The 20,172-nt window shown below is 41.6% G+C and overlaps 1 protein-coding gene across 1 annotated transcript in view; it reads left to right on the top strand.

Annotated features, from left to right (window-relative positions):
- Positions 1-20,172, top strand: part of Oxct1 (3-oxoacid CoA-transferase 1) — a 130,124-nt gene that overhangs the window by 31,264 nt on the left and 78,688 nt on the right. Inside the window, exon 7 of the mRNA XM_052159503.1 lies at positions 3,311-3,371. Within this exon, the coding sequence (XP_052015463.1) occupies positions 3,311-3,371 (61 nt within the window). The remainder of the gene's footprint in view (positions 1-3,310; positions 3,372-20,172) is intronic.

Below are 20,172 nucleotides of genomic sequence, written 5' to 3'. Positions count from 1 at the left end.
TAGCATGCCCCAAGCCCTAGGTTTGATTCCCTACACCGGGTAGGGCACTGCATTCCCAGCAGTTTGGGGTGGGGGTGGAGGTGGGCAGATCAGAAGTTCAAAGTCATCTTCACTGTATACTAAGATTGAGGCTAGCCTGGGATACGTGAGACCCTGTATAAGAAGAAATGGATTGATGTACTCTTGTACACAGCTACACACAACTATTTTTTTCCAACTGTATTACAGTTGTCAAGAGTATTTTCTTATGAAACATGACAGCAGCCAGCATTTATCTTTTATTTTAATATTGCCATTTTTCAACAGCACCTTAAAATGTCAAAATTGCTCTGATGTTTTGGGGAAGATCGCTAATGATAAGTAATAGTTTAGGTGAATTTCTTTTTCTTGTACAGTTGATGTCTCCTAGGAAAGCCTTCTAAAGGGTCTGTGTGAAAAGCTAATTATCTTTACACAGGCTTGTTTTTCTTCTCCGGGTAGCCACAGGCCTACATGATTTTCCATGTGTCTGATTAACCTTTGTATACTGATCTCTAAGTAATTACGAATATTTAATGCCTTAGTCTTGTAGATTAGATAGTTGTGTTTTGAAAGCTGGCCCACTTTGGCTCTGTATATAAGAGATAAACAATATGATCTTCCTCAGTTCTGCTATTTGCTGCATTAAATGAAGGGTTGTCTTTTTTTTTTTTTTTTTTTTTTTAGTTTTAACAGATGTAGTTTGGCATCAAGCAGAGTTAGATCATCAGTGGCACTTTCATTGTTATTATTTATTTCTTTATTATTTCTGAAGGACTCAGTGAAATCCCGATGCTTTGATTCCTTGAATTCTAGACCTTTGGCATACAACTGCTTTTGGAAATTCTAGGCCGACATCTGACTTCTTTTTTTTTTATTTGATATATTTTATATTTGACTGATATTTATAGAACATTTTACCCTAAAGCAAAAGAATATACCTTTTTCTCAGCACCTCATGGTACCTTCTCCAAAATCGACCATATAATTGGACACAAGGCAGACCTCAACAAATATAAGACGATTGAACTAATCCCATGCCTCCTATCAGATCACTATGGTGTAAGAGTGGTTTTCAGTAGCAACAAAAACAACAGAAAGCCCACATACACATGGAGGCTGAATAATACTCTACTCAATGACACCTTGGCCAAAGAAGAAATAAAGAAAGAAATCAGAGACTTTTTAGAATTTAATGAAAATGAAGGCACAACATACCCAAATCTTTGGGACACAATGAAAGCAGTGCTAAGAGGAAAACTCATAGCCCTGAGAGCCTCCAAAAAGAAAATGGAGAGAGCATACACTAGCAGCTTAACGACACACCTGAAAGTCCTGGTACAAAAAGAAGCCAGTTCACCCAGGAGGAGTAGAAGACAGGAAACCATCAAACTCAGGGCTGAAATCAATCCAGTAGAAACAAAGAGAACCGTACAAAGAATCAACGAATCCAGGAACTGGTTCTTTGAGAAAATCAACAAGATAGATAAACCCTTAGCCAGACTGACCAAAGGGCACAGAGAAAGTATCCAAATTAACAAACTTAGAGATGAAAAGGGGGATATAGCAACAGAAATTGAGGAAATCCAAAAAATCATCAGATGCTACTACAAGAGCCTATACTCAACACAACTGGAGAATCTGGAGGAAATGGACAATTTCCTTGACAGATACCAAATACCAAAATTAAATCAGGACCAAACAGATCATCTAAACAGTCCCATAACCCCTAAAGAAATAGAAGGAGTCATAGAACGTCTTCCAACCCAAAAAAGCACAGGACCAGATAGTTTCAGTGCAGAATTCTATCAGACCTTCAAAGAAGACCTAACACCAATACTCTTCAAACTATTCCACAAAATAGAAACAGAAGGAACACTACCCAATTCCTTCTACGAAGCCACAATTATGCTGATACCAAAACCACACAAAGATCCAACAAAGAAAGAGAACTTCAGACCAATTTCCCTTATGAACATCGATGCAAAAATACTCAATAAAATTCTTGCCAACCGAATCCAAGAACACATCAAAACGATCATCCACCATGATCAAGTAGGCTTTATCCCAGGGATGCAGGGTTGGTTCAGTATACAGAAATCCATCAATGCCATCCACTACATAAACAAACTCAAAGAACAAAACCACATGGTCATTTCATTGGATGCTGAAAAAGCATTTGACAAAATTCAGCATCCTTTCATGCTTAAAGTCTTGGAAAGAACAGGAATTCAAGGCCCATACCTAAACATAGTAAAAGCAATATACAGCAAACTGGTAGCCAGCATCAAACTAAATGGAGAGAAACTTGAAGCAACCCCACTAAAATCAGGGACTAGACAGGGCTGCCCCCTTTCTCCTTATCTTTTCAATATTGTACTTGAGGTACTAGCTCGGGCAATTCGACATCTGACTTCTTGCCTGCTTTCTTTGACCTTTAGTGTAATGTTTGGAAAGTTCTGATGCTTTATAAAATCAAGATGAGTGAAGTTATATATCAAATGACAGTTAACTACTGAAGACATTTGTAGAGTTCCACCCTGTGCTCTGAAGCCTGGCTGTGGTTTCTCAAGACTTAACTTGGGCGGCTATAGGCTGCCCATGTGGAGGTGCTGATGGTCACTGAGCTTTGGTGTGAAGTGAAAGCTCTCAGCACAGTGTTCACATGCTTGAGATCCTTAGGATGCAAATCTCATTAATGGTCACTGAGTTATAGCTGCTGATGCAGACACCACAAAATTGTTCTTCCGAAGCCTTGCTAGAAGGGCTCACTCAGCACCAGCGAGCGGTTCCTATACTGTCAGCTAGCAGAGGAAAGACCAGACCTTCTGTGAAGGAAGCACTCCTCCCTTTCTCTTCCCTTTCTGGTGCTGGGCGTTGGAGCCCAGGGCCTGGTGTGTACCAAGTAAGTGCTTTACCACCAGGTTACATCCCTAAGTATTTTTCCTTTTAAAAAGTTTCTCAGCAAACTATTTAACTGTGGGAGCAAATTCTAATCTTGGTTAAAAGACTAGAGGAGTTTAATTTTAGATATTTATGAATTCCCACTTTATTTACCTGTGTAAAAGCTATTGTCTGTGCATGACAAAACAGTCTTTTCTTCCACCTACTATAAAAATCATATAGACTCAATGAAGTGGCAGTGAGAACTTTTAAGTTTAGAGATTGGTGCAAGTCATGCACTCGTAGATTCATAGATTCTAGGAAGACTAAAAGTCTGCATTTTCAAGTCGAAAGAGATACATCTTTTCTTTGATCTTTCTCCCTCTTCTGTCCTCTTTGTTGAATACAGGAAAAGTGCAAGAAACTTCAATTTGCCAATGTGCAAAGCTGCGGGAACCACAGTGGTGGAGGTAAGAAATGAGGCTTCACAATGAATGGGGCCAGTTCTTTTGCATTAGTTGTCAAGAGGGCTAATAAGGGTAAGTTTTTGTTTTGTTTCACATCTGGAGAGATTCTCTTTAATATATAATCCAGATCTATAATAGTCAGCAGCTTTCTGGTCAACTCTGCTCACTAGAATGTTGCTCTGTCTTAGGAAATCTGTGTGCCTTATAAAAGTAATGTGGTCTTTGAATAAAATAAGATGAGAAATCCTAAGAGGAGTTAATAGGCAGTCATGTACCCCTGAATGGCAAAAACTCATCTGAGAACATATTGAGAAATGATTTTACTGTTATACAAATACTATAGAATGACTTATGCCAACTAAGGTAGGTACACTATCACTTAGTTGTATGATGTTATGGGTCCATTGTAGTTTCATAGGTAGTCATGTGTACAGTCATGGGTATGTGACTGTATAGCATATGATATTCCAGTAAAGTAGGAAGTCACACCACTTGAAATTGATCGGTTTCCAGAGGTAGATGCTGGGAATTTGCTAACAGGATGGTGTACAAGTAACTGCCGTAATATGTTCACTCAGAGTGGTCGAATCCGGGCATTGACTGACACCTTTGGGCATCCTAGCATTTGAAAGAGGCTTGGGCAGTCCAGAGCCTTTTAGACTTGAAGATCTGGAATAGAGATAGGTGCTTATATTGACCTCCTGCCTCTTGGATTATACAGATTCGAAGTCGACTTCAAAATGATTCTCAACTCGGCTTTGATGATCACTTAGAACCAGATGTAAATTGGAACTTGGCATAGTCTTCCCTTGGAAGGGTTTTGTAGGCCCCACTTTGGGGTATGAAAATATGATTGTATTCTAGCTTTTTCATCTGATGGTCATGTTGTGTGACATCATTTGTATGACATTTGGGTTTGCCTATGGTTGGCTAAGATGTTCCTTCATGGAGACACTTCAGGAACACTTTCTCCTGAGAGAGAAAGTGAAGCACGATTTGTTTTCAGTGGTGTGGGGCGTAGCTTTTTCCATCCAGTTTTATTTTGTAGTGCTTCTGTATTGTGTGCATTTGAAAAATAGATCATGTGGCTTACCTGCCTGTGTATCTTGTGTCTTATTTATTGAATCATCTTAGTGACAAGACTGTGGTACACATCTGTAGCACTGCTGAAGAAAGACTGTCTTAGTTAGGGTTTCCAGTGCTCTGATAAAAACACCATGACCAAATGCAACTTGGGGAGGAAAGGGTTTTTTTTATCTTATATTTTGCAGTCCATCATCCAGGAAAGTCAGGACAGGAACTCAAGACAGGAACCGGGAGGCAGGAACTGAAGCAGGGAATGATGATGATTAACAGACGTTCCTAAGGTTTCCTCTTCAGGGGCACGGGTTGTTCTTCCAGAGGATCAGAGTTGGATTCTCAGGATCCACATAATAACCCACAATGGTCTGTTAGTCCTGTTTCAGGACATCCAATACCTTCTTCTAGCCTGCAGGCACTGGGCTAACAGATGTTGTAAAATGTACATATCAGCAGTGTCTCCATGAAGGAACATCTTAGCCAACCATAGGCAAACCCAAATGTCATACAAATGATGTCACACAACATGACCATCAGATGAAAAAGCTAGAATACAATCATATTTTATTCATACCCATATACTTAAAATAATAATAATGATAATATAATGAAGAGTCCCTCTTCCCAGATATATGTTAGTTTGTATCAAGTTGGCAAAACCCAGCCAGCACAAAGGCCCTACCACATAGCTTAACATAATTGATAGCTTCACACTGAGTTTCACATACTTCTACAAATCTGCCAGAAGCTGGCATTCTCATGGGTGGAATTCATTTTTTGTCTCCTACTATACTCCTGTTCCTTTCAGCAATAATTTTCTTATAGGAGTGAAAGCAAATGTTTTGCTGTCCAAGAGATATTATAGTTCGCAAGAGAGGGTCTTTGGTTGTAAAGAGAGAAAGTTACTGAACTGAGTCTGAAGACAGGCTGTCCCTCCCTGTTCTGCAACAGAAATATCCTCTCTGTCATAGCGCTCGATCCTGGTTGACCCAGAACCATACTAGGATCCTGTTGGTGCTGGTCCTCTGGGGCAGCCATTCTCAACTAATGGCACTGCATGGTAGGCTGGCCACTAGCCCTCTGTAGCGTTTGTATTTGCATTCATTAAAACTAAAGGCAGCTTAAGTTCAGGTCTTAGGCCATGCTAGACACCATTCAGAGGCTTGCTACCCCCCCCCCCCCCCCCGCCCCCTTGTGGCTGGCAACTCTGTGTGCCTGCATCGTGCTCATCATGGGAAGCTTTCTTAAACAAAGCTGCATTAAAAGCCGAAGTAAGATGTGGTGCAGAAGAGATGGCTCAGTGGCTAAGAGCACTAGCTACCTTTCCGGAGGACCTGAGTTAGATTCCTAGCATGGAGCTCATGGCTGTCTATAACTGAAATCTGTCTGTAACTGTAGTACCATGGGATCCGATGCCCTCTTCTTGTGTGCATATATGCAGGCAAAACACCCATGTAAACAAACAAACAATTCTTTCAAAATAAGGAATCAAGATTCAATTCATACACCATTTCGTCTGAGGAATTTAAGCAGAACAGCCTGAGGCAATAGGAGAATTTAAGCCAACCTCCTCTGTATGCTCTCCGAAAAGGGTCCACAGACTCAGGTTAACTTGTAACAGTATCCTCAAAAGTAGAAGGTAATTTGGCATTGGAATCTTTTAATTTGAAATCTTCACATTTCAGATGCGAGTTTTATTGTAACTTTCTGGTGTTTGTATTACTCTAAGTAGGTTGAGAAGCCCAGAGCTGTGCCCTCCTGTTCTCCTCTGTGGTCTGTTAAAGCCCCTTATTTTTCTTGCCCTTCAGATTGCTAGGATCTCTGTCTTCTATCCCATGTAACTGTGGTTTGGGGTAGTCTGGATGGAAAGGATGCTTGGGCATTTCTCAAAGGTGTAGGGTCTAAATGAAACTGGGAAGATCATTCCGTTTTCATATCATTCTGGATGTTAAATGTTGACCACAATGATCATTAAAACTGTATTACGTGCCAGACACTGCACACTGCGTTGCAGATTTTTAACTACATCACGGCGTGGAGCCGCAAATGAAAGGACTATGTTTGCCCTTTTCTATCATGTAAATACTTCAAGTCACCATAAACGGATAAAGTTTCAAACTCTTGGATGATATTGAACCAGAATCATGCACGTGTATAGGACTGGGTTGTTGTTCAGTGTGCTGGAAGCTTTCTTTGCCACCTGTATCATCTCCTTGAGGGTGACTTTGAGTCAGCCCGTGAGCAGGAGCCCTTGGATTTACGCTGTTTTTTTTTTCTTCTCTTGGCTTCTGTTCATTCTATTGAGTGTTTTTTCAGTTTTCCCCATATCTGCGCATTAGAGGTCACTCTAGGATGGCCAATAGTGTCTTACACCGTGTGAAGTATCCTTGTGGTAGATTCTCCATTTCAGATAGCAGAGACAAAGATAATTGTCTTACTATGTTTATAGTCCAAACTCTAATTGGTCACTTGACCCTCCTGCCTCCATCTGCCAAGTGTTTGAATTCTGTAAATCAAGCACCAGCGTGTGTTACTCAATTATGCAACAGTTCATTTATGGTGTTTTATGCCAAGAAATAAGCCAGCATGTTTATAAAAAGGAGAAAATCTAACTGCCTCTGGTATTATTTTTACCTTGTATAGATACTACTCTTGCATTTAGAGATGGTTTTTCTTTCTGACGGATTCTATTCAGCCCTATGACACATGAAAGGAAAGACGTGAACAGCGGTGTGTGAACACCATCTCTGAAAAGCAGCAACCATTTGACTGCTTCCCAGTGAAGCTGCAGCCTGCCCAGTTCTGGTTGTGTCTGTCTGGCCCTGTGAAGGAACTGAGTGATTATTTCAGAGACACAGTAGAAGTGGGCACACATGTCGGCACACAAGCCAGAAAGATGGTTCTCCTTTTATCCTCAGACCTGTTATTTCTGGACCTCTCTCTCTCTCTCTCTCTGAGTGGGTGAAGTCGTCCCTGATGAACTTCCCAAGCTGATGAGTAAAACCAGCCCAGGGTGACTCCTTGGTGTCCCGCTGCACATGAACAATGAGGCGCAGCAATGGCTGACTAGTCTCTTGGGCTGGCTCATTGGGGTCTTTTGGGGTCTGTCTCAGGAAGACTCCTGTCAACTTTCCAACTCCCTGTGACATCCTGTCCTGGCTGTCTGAGTGCACAGCACTCTCAGCCCTGTCCTTTTCTCTGTCTCCTCTCCCCCTACTTTTTTCTTTTTTCATGCTTAATATAGAAAACCTAGAGGAGGACAGAGAGTGTTTCACTCAGGAGCCGGCTGATAGCACAGCCTGGAGCGTACTTGCACGTGCTGTCAGAAAAGGTCGTCTGACTCAGCCACGAGGCTGCCAGTGCTGCCTGTGACAGAAATAACCTGTTTTATTATTTTTAATTGTATGTGTGTGTGTGTGCCATCAGCCTGTGCTATGTGTGTGTGCCTCAGAGCCATCAGCCTGTGTTTAAGTTGGTGTTAAACAAAGATTTACACAACGCCCTTTCAACTATCTTAGTTACTTTTCACTTTTAGTTATAATAAATATATTCATTTTCACAAGCCAAACTCATTTCTATTTCACGCTCTTTATATTTACATATATTGATATAATTGCCTATCAGAAGAATTGTTTGCATCACAGGATAATAGTGACATACAAACATGTACACACCACCTGCTTGGCTTACAGAGATTGAAGACCTAAGAATTGTGTATTGATGATAGGAGCCTGCCTTCTTCCCAGAGGCAACCACCACGAGGAAAATTGCATGTTTTCAGTCTCCCTCTTTTGAAAATTTTGTGTTATAAGGAGGTATAAAAATGTGTTTCCCAAAATGATATCCTAAGCTTTCTTTTTGTCATATCCCCAAGAGCGAAGCTTTGAAAACTGTGACTTCATGTTCTGTGCCACAGAACTCTTTAGGAGGATGAACTGAGGAAAAGATTAAGGGACATCTGCCATCCTCCAAGCTGACACGTGTTGTGTCTGGGTAGAGAGTGTGGAAAAGCGAATACTGAGACACAAATGATTTTGCAAAATTATGCTTAAGATGAATATTTTCAAGAAGGGATGTGAACATATGTAAGTGTTAGCAGAGGCTGCCATGAACCCCCTCCCCCCAGCCTAACACTCTGCAGTTGGGTTTCCATAATCCTTCCTGCCCCGACCGCATCTCCATCTTTCTTTCTTGAGACAAGTGCCAGATACTATGTCTCAGTGATGTTTAAGACAAGCTCACCCATTCTATGGCGTTCTAGTATGACCGGCCCTTCTCCGGTGCTACAGATTCATCTATAACCATGAAGGAGAGGGAGCTCTCTACCCTCAGGGAACTGTTAGTCTGATGGTCCAGACAAGCCAAGCAAGTAAACAAGTGAAGCAGAGGGCATGTATAGTGCTGTTAAACATCAGTGAGACAAGGACTAGGAAATAGCAAGGAAAAAAGGAATTCATAAACTAGGTGTAACAACCCTATAGCTGTCCTGGAACTTACTTTACCAGACTGGCTTTGAACTCACAGAGTTCCACCTGCCTCTTCTCTCAAGTTCAGGGATTAAAGGCATGTTTCACCATGCCCAGGGAGGATTTTCAATTTTTTGTAACCTTTATTTTTATTTTCTGTGTATCACATGCATTCAGTGCCCGCAGAAACCGGATACGTCCATTGGATCCATAGGAATTGGAGTTAGAGAGTCTGTGAGCTGCCCTGTGGGTGGTGGGGAATTGAACCCAGAACCCATAGGAGAATAGCATTTTTTCCCCCACACTGCTAAGGCTAAGGAAGAAGAAAGAGGGAGAAAGGTGTCAGGACGAGAAGAGACTCAGGGGGAGGCAGAGAGAGCTTACTTTGTTTTTTGATTGGTTATTTTATTTATTTACATTTCAAATTTGTCCCCCTTCCTGGTTTCCCCTCCTCAAACCCATATCCCATCCCCCCCCCACTTCTATGAGGATGCTCCTAACCCCACCCACTCATTTCTGCCTCACTGCCCTGGCATCTCCCTATGCTGGGGCATCGAGCCTTAACAGGACTAAGGGCTTCCCCTTCCATTGATGTCAGACAAGGCCATCCTCTGCTACATAGGCAGCTGGAGTCATGGGTCCCTCCATGTGTACTCTTTGGTTGCTGGTTTAGTCCCTGGGAGCTCGGGTGTTGGGGGGGGGGGAGTCTGGTTGGTCGATACTGTTGTTCTTCCTATGGGGTTACAGTCCCCTTCAGCTTCTTCAGTCCTTCCCCTAACTCCTCCATTGGGGTCCGCCTGTTGGCTGTGAGCGTCCGCATCTGTATTGGTCAGGTTATGGTAGAGCCTCTCACAGGACAACTATATCAGTCTCCTGTCAGCAAGAACTCGTTTGCATCCACAGTAGTGGGTTTGGTGTCTAAATGGGATGGATCCCTAGGTGGGGCAATCTCCAGCTGGCCTTTCCTTCAGTCTCTGCTCCACACTTTGTCCCTGTATTTTCTTTAGACAGGTTACTTTGTTATAGTAACAGACAGCAGAATAATGCAGAAGTCTGCCAGTGAGACGCAGATGAGGAGAGAATGTGATTTTGAGACTGGAACATTTTAGGTTTTGTGACTCCTTGCTGTTTGGAGACCTTTGCATTAATAAAGCCTCATGAATTATCTTAGCAGAAGTGATCAGAGCGTTTATTGTTTCCCTCTATGGTAGAATGTGGGAACACGGTGGCTTTTAGCCAGGTGGATTAATTACTTCAGTGGATCCTGTGGATTTGTCATCGTCACGAAGCAGAACAATTAGTGTATCAACATTAGAGACGGACTGTGCTCCTGCCGCTTTAGAAAAGATGAAAGCACCTCGGGGGCAGAGGCAGATGTGGTTCCTCTCCTCTCAAATTGCTTTTTATTTGGTTAATTTTTGTGTTTTATTTAATGCGTGTGGGTGTTTTGCCTTTACATATATCTAGCTGCGCACCATTTGTGTGCTCCGCACCCTCAGAGGCCAAAGGAAGCCTCGGATCTCCTGAAACTGGAGTTACAGAAGGCTATCAGTTGGCATGTGGGTGCTGGGCTCTGAACCTATGTCCTCTGGAAGAGCAGCCTGTGTTCCTGACTGTCGAGCCATCTCTCCATCCAAATGTCTTTTATTTTAAATCTTGTGTTTATTAAGGACTTGATACAAAGTTGCAACCACAGTGGGATTCAGGCTGTCTCCAATAGACCATAAAGGACAAACATGGTCTAAACAGCGTGACAAGAATTTATGCTTCTGTCCCCTCAGGACAAATACTTTTAACCATATTGAGGAGTTCTTCTAGAAAGCGCCAGTTTCAAATATTCATACCACACACAGGCAACAATTGCTCACACCTGTGCGGAAGTCATTCGCGCCAACATCCCTGGTTGGCATGCGGAGACACAGTATTTATGAGAACTCTAGCGGAATTTGACATTCAGTGTGTGAATGTCCTTCCTTGCACTTCAGTATTAACCTGATAGAACTCTCAGTTTCTGTTAGCCTGCGAGAAGAATGAGACCATGGAAGAAATAGTTTACACTGCTGGACATGGTGGCACAGACCCATTATCCCAATACTCAGGGGGAGGATTGCAAGTTTGAGGCTAGCCTGGACTACACAGTGAGTCCAGGGCCAGCCTGGACAACACAGTAAGACCCTGTTTCAAAAACAAGAGTGGAAAAAGAGAGGAGAAATGAAATAGTATAATCTGATTATGCTCTTGAATTTCCATCCTGTCCCCCATTTTTTGGCCAGATGTGTGGGACACAAAGAGGAAGGTACAAAGGGAGCTGTTTGCTCTGACAAGGAAGGAAAAAAATCTGTTCCTGTCACTAAGTGATCCCGGTGAGCCTAGAGACCCTGACCTCTGCTGGCAGAACTGTTGACAGCCTTGCTTCTTACAGCAGAGATGTGAAAGGGACAGAGATCATGCCTGGGGGCTGCTTTGCCTTTAGACCCATTGACTTGTGTCAACTTGTACTTAATTGTCTTCATAAGTTTTTTAGTTATTTATTCTTCACTTTTATTTTTCATTTGTTAAACCTCTCTAAACGAAGCATCTATAAATATAGATGCTGTGCTTCAAATGTGGCCAGGTGTAGAACGTTTTGACAGAAAACCTGCTAATATCCTAACATAGCTACACTAAATGAGCTGTTTGTTTTAGGGAATTGAAGTATTTAGAGACTGCTCATTTTCTTGAATTTTCATGACTGGTTGGCTTGGTTTTAAAAAAATTTTGGATTCTAATGGTGATGTATTTAGTGAAGACATATTGTGATTTTCTACTTGGTGAAAAAAACCTTAATAATAAAATTACTATAACATTAATAACTGTAAAATGTAGATTTGCCTAAAGCCTTCTATCTACTTCTATTTTTTTTATGGTTAGTGACTATTGTAAATACTAAATATAAGTCTTAGCCTGATGACCATTTGCATGGAGAATGGCAGAAGAGAAACAAGGTTCATTGATGATAAAGATATAAAAAACAAAGTACTAATCTTGACATTTATTTCTTGTTGCTTGGCAACAATGCAGCAGCTTTTGTGAGGGAGTTCCATTATCTCGGGCACAATGGCCTTGGTGGCATTGTGAGGTAGAAACATCCATTACAGCAAGATATTTGTGTGCCATTGTCCTTACAAAAGTTTGGTTCGGTTTCTTATTGTTAGCGCAGAGATCCTGAAAGACAAAGCCATTTTAATAATATATCATTTTTTGATGGATTGGTGAATTGATTCTAGCTATTTTCAGCTTTTCACTTTGTAACTATTTATAATTTTCTGGGCTTTATGGATTTCCCTTTTAGCAACTTGAACATATAAACCTAGGTATTTAAATGTTATTAGGATAAATGTGATGCTTCGTTGATTCTTAACAACCTTCTTTCCTCTTTGACCATGTGTAAAGGAGGGCAGAATTTTTTATCTTATCAGCAGTGGCCCTTACCTTTGTTTGGTATATAGTGTTCCTATTTTAGTAACTACTTCAGTAGATCAGAAGAACAAAGCTTGCTGAGCTGCAATTTGTTTTAAAAGAATGGCTGAATCATTCTTTTAAACACACATCTATGTTTTTCTCTGTACCATTTTCTATATGGTGTAATTATTATGATTTAAAACAAAACTTATATAACTGGTGGCCTATTTTTGTACTACCTAAGAGCTAAAAATGGTCCTTCCGTTTTAGAGGGTCATTTGAGAAAGAGAAAGAGAACTGCATGGTCACAGCGGTGTGTGGCTCACAGGGGATTATAGAAAAACAGTAACTGCATAAAAATGGTGGAAGACTCTTCATTACAACAGTGTCCATTTTGAATCTGAACGTAGTAAACACTGGTCAGTATTATGCCTTTCAAAGCCAATGAACTTTGGTAGAACTGAGACAGAATAATGATAGCTGAAGATACAGTGTGAATTTCTGGAGCTGTAGGGATTGGCTGCAGGATTTGTAGGCTTTTGTAGGAGTGCTCCTCAGGAAAGGATAATTTATATACAGTACGTTGCTTATCCAGCCGTGGTTGTCCCGGTATCTTTATATTCTTGATAACTGTGTCAATAAATCTGACTTAACTGAACTATAATTAGATGCTGATAGACCCATTTTCTACTAGTGTCTATTCTTTCTACTTGGCTAACCTTGTATTTGTAGGCCAGTGCTTACGCTCACATGGACATAGCAAGTGAGAACAGCAACTCCAGGATTGGAGCTGAGGATGTTTTCACCTTGATGGGGACCTGAGGAAGCATGGCAACCATTCAGGGCTGGGGTCTTTCTGTGTATCTGCAGTTTTCAAAGGCCACCATGTACATTTCTTATCTGACATCTTACTCATAGGGAAGAGAGATGGATGGCATGGTGAGATCTTGGACTGTGGCTTTCAAATTGTGACATTTAGATGCCCATTTTCCTTTTTGTTAGAAAAATGTCTGTAAAATTTACTCATTATTTGCTAGTAAAGTCACTAATCAGGAAGTTAACCAGAATTCAGTAACACGATTTCCTCTTCGATAACAGAAAAGGCTTGAACCAATTCTGTTGACAAAAATCAGCTAGTTTATGGTTGAATTCACTTCATTCCTCTGTTCTGCCCATAGGACACATTCACATTTTTAAATTTTAATATTTTTGAGAATTTCGTAAATGAGTGCAGTATTTATATCATTTCTACCTCTTCTTTCTGCTCCAACTCATGTGTGTGTGTGTGTGTGTGTGTGTGTGTGTGTGTGTGTGTGTTTGGTATAGTTGTATTATACCACAAAGGATGATGATCCTCCTTCCACAGACCAGAGGTGTCCAGTAGGCTCCCCAAACAATATAGGTTCCTGCCTTTATCCTTTGTTTCTCTCCAGAACTTAACGGTAAGAGCCTCCCACTACTGGCTAGTTTTATGTCAACTTGACAGAAGCTGAAGTCATCAGATAGGAACAAACCTAAGCTGAGGAAATACCTCCATGAGATCCAGCTGTAAGGCATTTTCTCAAGTAGTAATCAGTGGGGCAGGTCCAGCCCATTGTAGGTGATGCCATCCCTGGGTCCTGTGTTCAATAAGAAAGCAGGCTGAGCAAACCAGGGAAGCAAGCCAGTAAGCAACACTCCTCTGTGACCTTTGCATGAGCCCTTCCCTCCAGGATCCTGCCCACTTTGGAGTTCCTATCCTGGCTTCCTTTGATACAGCAATATGGAAGCGTAACCCAAATAAACCCTTTCCTCCCCAACTTGCTTTTTGGTCATGGTGTTTCATCACAATAGAAACCCTAACTAAGGCAATCCCTGAACTGAAGAAGCCACATGCTCTGGACACAGGACTTGAAGGAAGCTAGCTGGAACTAGCCAGGAAGCTTCCTCCTGAGGCCTGGCTCTCATAGTATCTCTAGGTGCTATGTAAACTGCCCAGGGAGGAAAGCAATCACTGGTTCTACTCAGCTTTGAAGCCTCCATACTCCGAAAACGGTTGGCCTGGCAAGGGAACCCCAATGTGCAATAGCAACACTATTTTGGGGTAATCCACAGCAGCTGTCTATCTGGAATTGGGTCTGACTCAGTGGTTGGGAATTCATTTAATGTGGAAACATTTTCCCGCCTAGGTCCTTCTTAGGACTGCTATTCTTACTTGACCTAGTGATGGCACCATGCTTAGCAAGGGTTTTAAAATAATTTTTATTATTATTCTTTAATCTATTTTTACAGTCGAGTCTTCCAGTCTTTATCCCCCCTCCCAGTCTGCTCTCTGACTTTTCCTCATTCCTAAACCCCTGTCTTCAAGAAGATGTCCCTCCCCCACCCCACCAGACCACCCCACTCCTTGGGGCCTCAAGTCTCTTGAGGGTTAGGTGCATCTTCTCTGGCTGAGGCCAGACCCAGCAGTCCTCAGCAGTATATGTGTTAGGGGCCTCATATCAGCTAGTGTGTGCTGCCTGGTTGGTGGCTCAGTGTCTGAGAGACCTCAGGGGTCCAGGTTAGTTGAGACTGCTGGTCTTCCGATGGAGTCACTCACCTCAGCTTTTTCCAGCCTTTCCCTTCTTCAACCACAGGGGTCCCCAGCTTCTGTCCATTCTTTAAACCTTTATTTTTATTTTGTATATGGTCATTTTGCCTTCCTGTATGTCTGTGCATTGCATGCATCAGTGCCTACAGAGGCCAGAAGAATGCATCAGATCCCCACTACCTGGACTTTGTGAGTCGCCATGTGGATGTTGGGGAACTTAACCTGTGTCCTCTGGAAGAACAACATTTGTAACGCTAACTCTAACCCATGTATAGGATTTTTAAAACTAAGTTTTCATTGTGAATTTCATCCATGCCTATTACATGTTTTGATCAAAAGCATCCTCCAGTTCCTCAACTCTAGTTCCTTCCCTGTCTGCTCCACTACTTTTTCCTCCAACATGAACTCCATTATCAAATTTAACAAGCCCACGTGTTGCTGTGTGTACCACATAGCATAGTGCATGGGTATAGGGGTATGTACTAGAGAATAAGTGGTTTCTCAGGCCACATCACTGAAGACAATGGACTCTGTTCTTCAGCATTCATTGCCTGCCAATAGATCCCCAGCTAGGGTGGGACTTTTTGAGCCCTTCCCCATCCATGTTGAAATTTGGGCTGGCTTGATCTTGTCCAGGTCTCATGCATGCACAGCCACTGTGAGTTCATGTCTGTAACAGTCCTTTTGTGTCTGAAAAATACTCTTTTACTGTGGACATCCACTACTTCTGCCCCACAGCCTTCCTGCACCTCTTCCTTAATGGTCCCTGAGCCTTGGGGAGAAGGTTGTAACATAGCTGTCCCATTCAGGGTTGGTCACACTACCATTATATACTCCCTCAAAGCTGAGCAGTTAAAGGGGTATGTAGGACTCACCATCCATTGCAAAAAAGAATAGATTAAATAGCAATAGTAGATTTATGCTCTCCCCTAGGGCCTATGACCTAGCTGGACAGCCACAGGTTTCTGGCCCAGTTAACTGTATCAGGCATGAAGTTCATCTTGTGGAACAGGCCTCAAATCAGATCAGAAAAGAGATGATTACTCCCATAAAATGTATCATTATACCAGTGGGCTCATCTCAGTCAGTATTATTGCAGCATGAAGGTTTTGTAACTGGGTAAGACCAATGATTCCTTTTTTCCTAATTGGTGTGTGCACAGCACCCATAGACACTATGAATGCTAGCTTGTAGGAAAGAGGATTTCAGGTCAGTATCAGGTTGTTTTCTTAATGTCCTGTGACTCAAGTTTGTGGTATCTATAGCAATAGGACCTTGCCATCAAGCTCTGGAAAGTGACCTAAAGCAATGGTAATAGCCTGTACAAATTTTGGGGCGGGAGGCCTATTGAACCCCATTGGCTAATAACTTACTGATTGTAGTTTTTTTTTATTACGATGTTTTTGACACCTAAACATTTGTACTCAAAAGTATTTATTTTGCTTCTTTGTTGGTTCATACTTTTAATGTTCAAGGTACTATTTTATGTACAACTTGATGGATACCAGGTTTTTAAGGGAGGTAAAATGATGAAATGGGATATTTTCATTATGAAATTTATCTCAACAGTGCAGAAAGGTCAGTAAAATGCTCTAAGTATACTCTGTTCAGCTAACGTGTGTCCTATTCTGCACAATGTGCTAGATGCTGTGACTGAGGTATTTTCAACAGTGGCAACAGCAAGTTAAGGAGTTATAGCCTAATAGCAATGAGACGAACAAACGGCAAACAGCATCAACAAAGCTATTTATGCTGTGCACGCTAGGGTAGAGCACTTGAAGTCATTCCTTAGAAATAACCCACAGAGGTACTTTTCATTAACCGTTATTTTATAGAAGGAAGAAATGGGGATAAATAAAGGTTTTAAATAAACAATATAAGCAGTGTCCACATCAACACATCCTTTTGTAGTTTTGATTTACTCTCTTCCAAAGCTTCCGTTCTTAAGCAGAAGCAGAGGATTGTGGGTGTGTTTTCTTGTACCTTATTGCACTTTATGCTTTTAACACTTTTATATCATTTTTTCCTTATTAGCAGAGCCACGGAGCTTTACATAACTGAATTTTTCAGTTAACTAAATGCACCTCCAGTACATAACACAAAATTAAAAGTCCATCCAGTCCACTCTAGCCTTTTAAAACACACACACACACACACACACACACACACACACACACACACACAACCCCTAAGCCAACCAACCAAAAAAAAAAACCCAATATAATCATTTTCCTAAAAGCTGTGAAATGAAAGCCCTCATATTTGAGAAGCTAGACTTTCCCCTCTCATAGACATTCCCCAGAGTTACTAAAATAATCTGTTGAAAAAAAGAACAATCAGCAATTCATTTTTAGTTCTTCAGAGAGCTAAATTCACAGGACAAACCACTGCCCTCAAATGAAGGGACAAACAGCACCAGAATCCTGACCAGAAGCCTCCATGAAAACCACCCTTGGGCCAGGAGAACCTGAACTGCAGTGGGTGGACTGTCAAGTTAAGAGCTGCAGAGACCAGGGTAGCCCATTCTTAGAAGAGACCATGCGTTTTTACAGTTTGTACTATTAGTTCATTCTTTGTGGTTCTGTGAAGAGAGGGAAATGTAACTGTCGTAGTATCGGTCCATTGTATTCTGTTCCTAACCAGGCCTGCCCTTGTGTGACCTGTAAGAGGTGGGAAAAAAGTGTAACCATCCTGTCTTAAGGCATTTCTGTCTCTAAAAGAGACATGTTCACTGTCTTAGACCGTAGACCATTGCAATCTGAACATAAGAGTGACCTGGAAACTTGAAGTTAGTGATAGGATGGTGTCTTTGTTTGGATTTTATGGTGGTGAAGAGACGCCATGACCAAGGACAACTCGTATAGAGGCAAGCATTTTAGTGAGGTTGGCTGACATGGTGGGAAGCACGGCATCATGCAGGCAGACCCGGTGCTCAAGGAGCCAAGAGTTCTACAGCTAGGGGAAATTCTCTTCTGCACTGGGCAGAGCCTCAGTATAGGAGCCTGAGAGCTCACCCCCATAGTAAACTCACTTCCTCCAACAAGGCCTCATCTAATAGCACCACTTCCCATGGGCGACACATATTCAAACTACCACATAGGCTGTTCTAGGTGGTTTTATGTCAAATTGTCACAGACTCTCACATGTCTGAGAGAACTGAAACTCAATTAAGAAAATATCTTCATGAGATCAGTTTGTAGGTAGGCCTATAAGGTATTTTCTTAAGTAGTGATTGATTGGGGCTGGCCCAGCCCATTGTGGGTGGTTCCACCCTTGGGCTGGTGGATCTGGGTTCTGTAAGAAAGCAGGCTGAGCAGAAGGCAGATTGTAATGATAGCTCCCGCTAGGACCAAAGCTCTTCTGGGTTTTGGGTTTGGGACACTAACCCTACAAGAATCCTCTATGTCTTTTCTTCTTATTGCTTTAGATGTTTGCATATGGTGGAAGTTAAGGTTGTTCACTGGGTATTTTACATAGTTTCACATGGCTCAAAGGTCCAAACACATTGGAATGAGGATTCAATAGAACTAATGTGGAGAATCTTACTGCCCAAAGCCAAGGAATCTTAGGGGGAAGTGAGGTCAACAGTGTCTTAGCTAAAATTTTAGTTTCTATCTGCAAACATCTTTATTTTTTTCTTTTCCTAAAATTAAGACTTTTCTCTATATTGTTTAGCCTATAAAACAGAAAATGTGTTATTGCAGTGTCCAAATATTTCTCCAAAGAAGAATATATTGATACAGTAAAGTTTATATTAACAAATCTATTCTTTCATTTCATAGTTTTCCATCTTCATTATTTTTCCTGGTGCTTTATTAGAAACCTTTTTCTTTTGATCACACCTCCCTACCCCACCCCACCGCTATGGTGTGTGTGTATGTGTGTGTGTGTGTGTGTGTGTGTGTGTGTATTTTAAAAAGTTCTGGCAGATATGTGTTGCTACATTCTTATCTATAAAAGTAATACCCACGGTGACATGTAAAAGTATAATTTTCAGCTCTTCTTGACAACATGAATATAATATTTTAAATGTTTTTGATAATTTGGTAGGTAAAAATACTGTCTTGTAGTTTTAACTTCGTGCCTTTGATGAGAAGGGAAGGTGATTATTAATCACGTGCTTGCTCGCTTGTTTTCTATGTGTTTGTGAATTTACCATAGAGTACTACTATCTGGTTTGCTGTGGTACAGTAACCCCAGCCACATCATGTCTGGAAGACAGTATTTTACAGTACTTCTTCCCATCCTCTGGTTCTTCCTCTCTGCTCTTTTTTTTTTTCTCCCTGAACTTTCCTGGGAAGGAGGTTGATATCAATGTCCTGTCTACTGCCCAGCACTCACTACCGCTTATCCTTAGTGCATTGTCTGGTTAAGGGTCTCTGCAACCCATTAACTGCAACCCGCCAGTAAACACCTCTCTGACCAACATTGAGAGCAGCACAATATATGTGTATAAATGTTAAGATTTAGAAGGAACTTTGGCCACAGGACCATTTGGCAAGATAATAAGTTTCTCCTGGAGCCAATGACCTCCTAAGCCGTGGGCTCTTGACTAGATCTATTCAATACTATGAATTCCCTCCTGTACATCATGGCTCAGTGAGAAAGCGCCCCACCCCCCTCTAACATCCCACTCTACCTGTAATAATTCTGTCCCTTGGCAGGTCAGTATGTTGATACTCAGGGTCCAGCCTAGGTAAGACTATTAATGTCTTCTATTTCCTGGTAGTCCCCATATTATTTTACAGTCCTATGAGAGCTCTTTAGCTGGTGCCAGATGTTCTTGAGTCTCCCACTTTGATGAAGAATTGTTTCAGAGAGAGAATGATAAGGTTCAGGAGTGTGGTTGGTATGCATGTCCATGACACTTGGAGTTTGAACTTGGCATCCTGGAGATTCTTCTTGTCTGTCTGCTTGACCCCCAAAAGGATGTGGCTGTCTGCAGCTAGGTAGTAGACTGGAGTAGGAAGAGCACCGTGGACCTAAAGCATCTTCCAGTTGCTGAAGTAAATGTGGAGTAAAGGAGGCCATGACCAGCAGCTGTTCCTACAGAGGCTGTTCCCTAAATAAAATGGCACTCAGACGCTCTGTTGGTTGATTCCCTATTTTGAGTCAGCTCTTGAAAACTCATGGTTATAATTTCTCATACAATCATCTGGTTGCAAATGAGAATGCCAATTCTGTGCCCACAAAGAAAAGATGGGCCAGAGGCTCGGTATTATTTTTAACATGGCATGTTGGTTTTTGT

The sequence above is a fragment of the Apodemus sylvaticus genome, chromosome 16 (genome assembly GCF_947179515.1).
Source record: "Apodemus sylvaticus chromosome 16, mApoSyl1.1, whole genome shotgun sequence".
NCBI classification, from domain to species: Eukaryota; Metazoa; Chordata; class Mammalia; order Rodentia; family Muridae; genus Apodemus; species Apodemus sylvaticus.
Note: the sequence above shows the minus strand (reverse complement) of the source record. Positions and strands in the feature narration are given on the sequence as shown.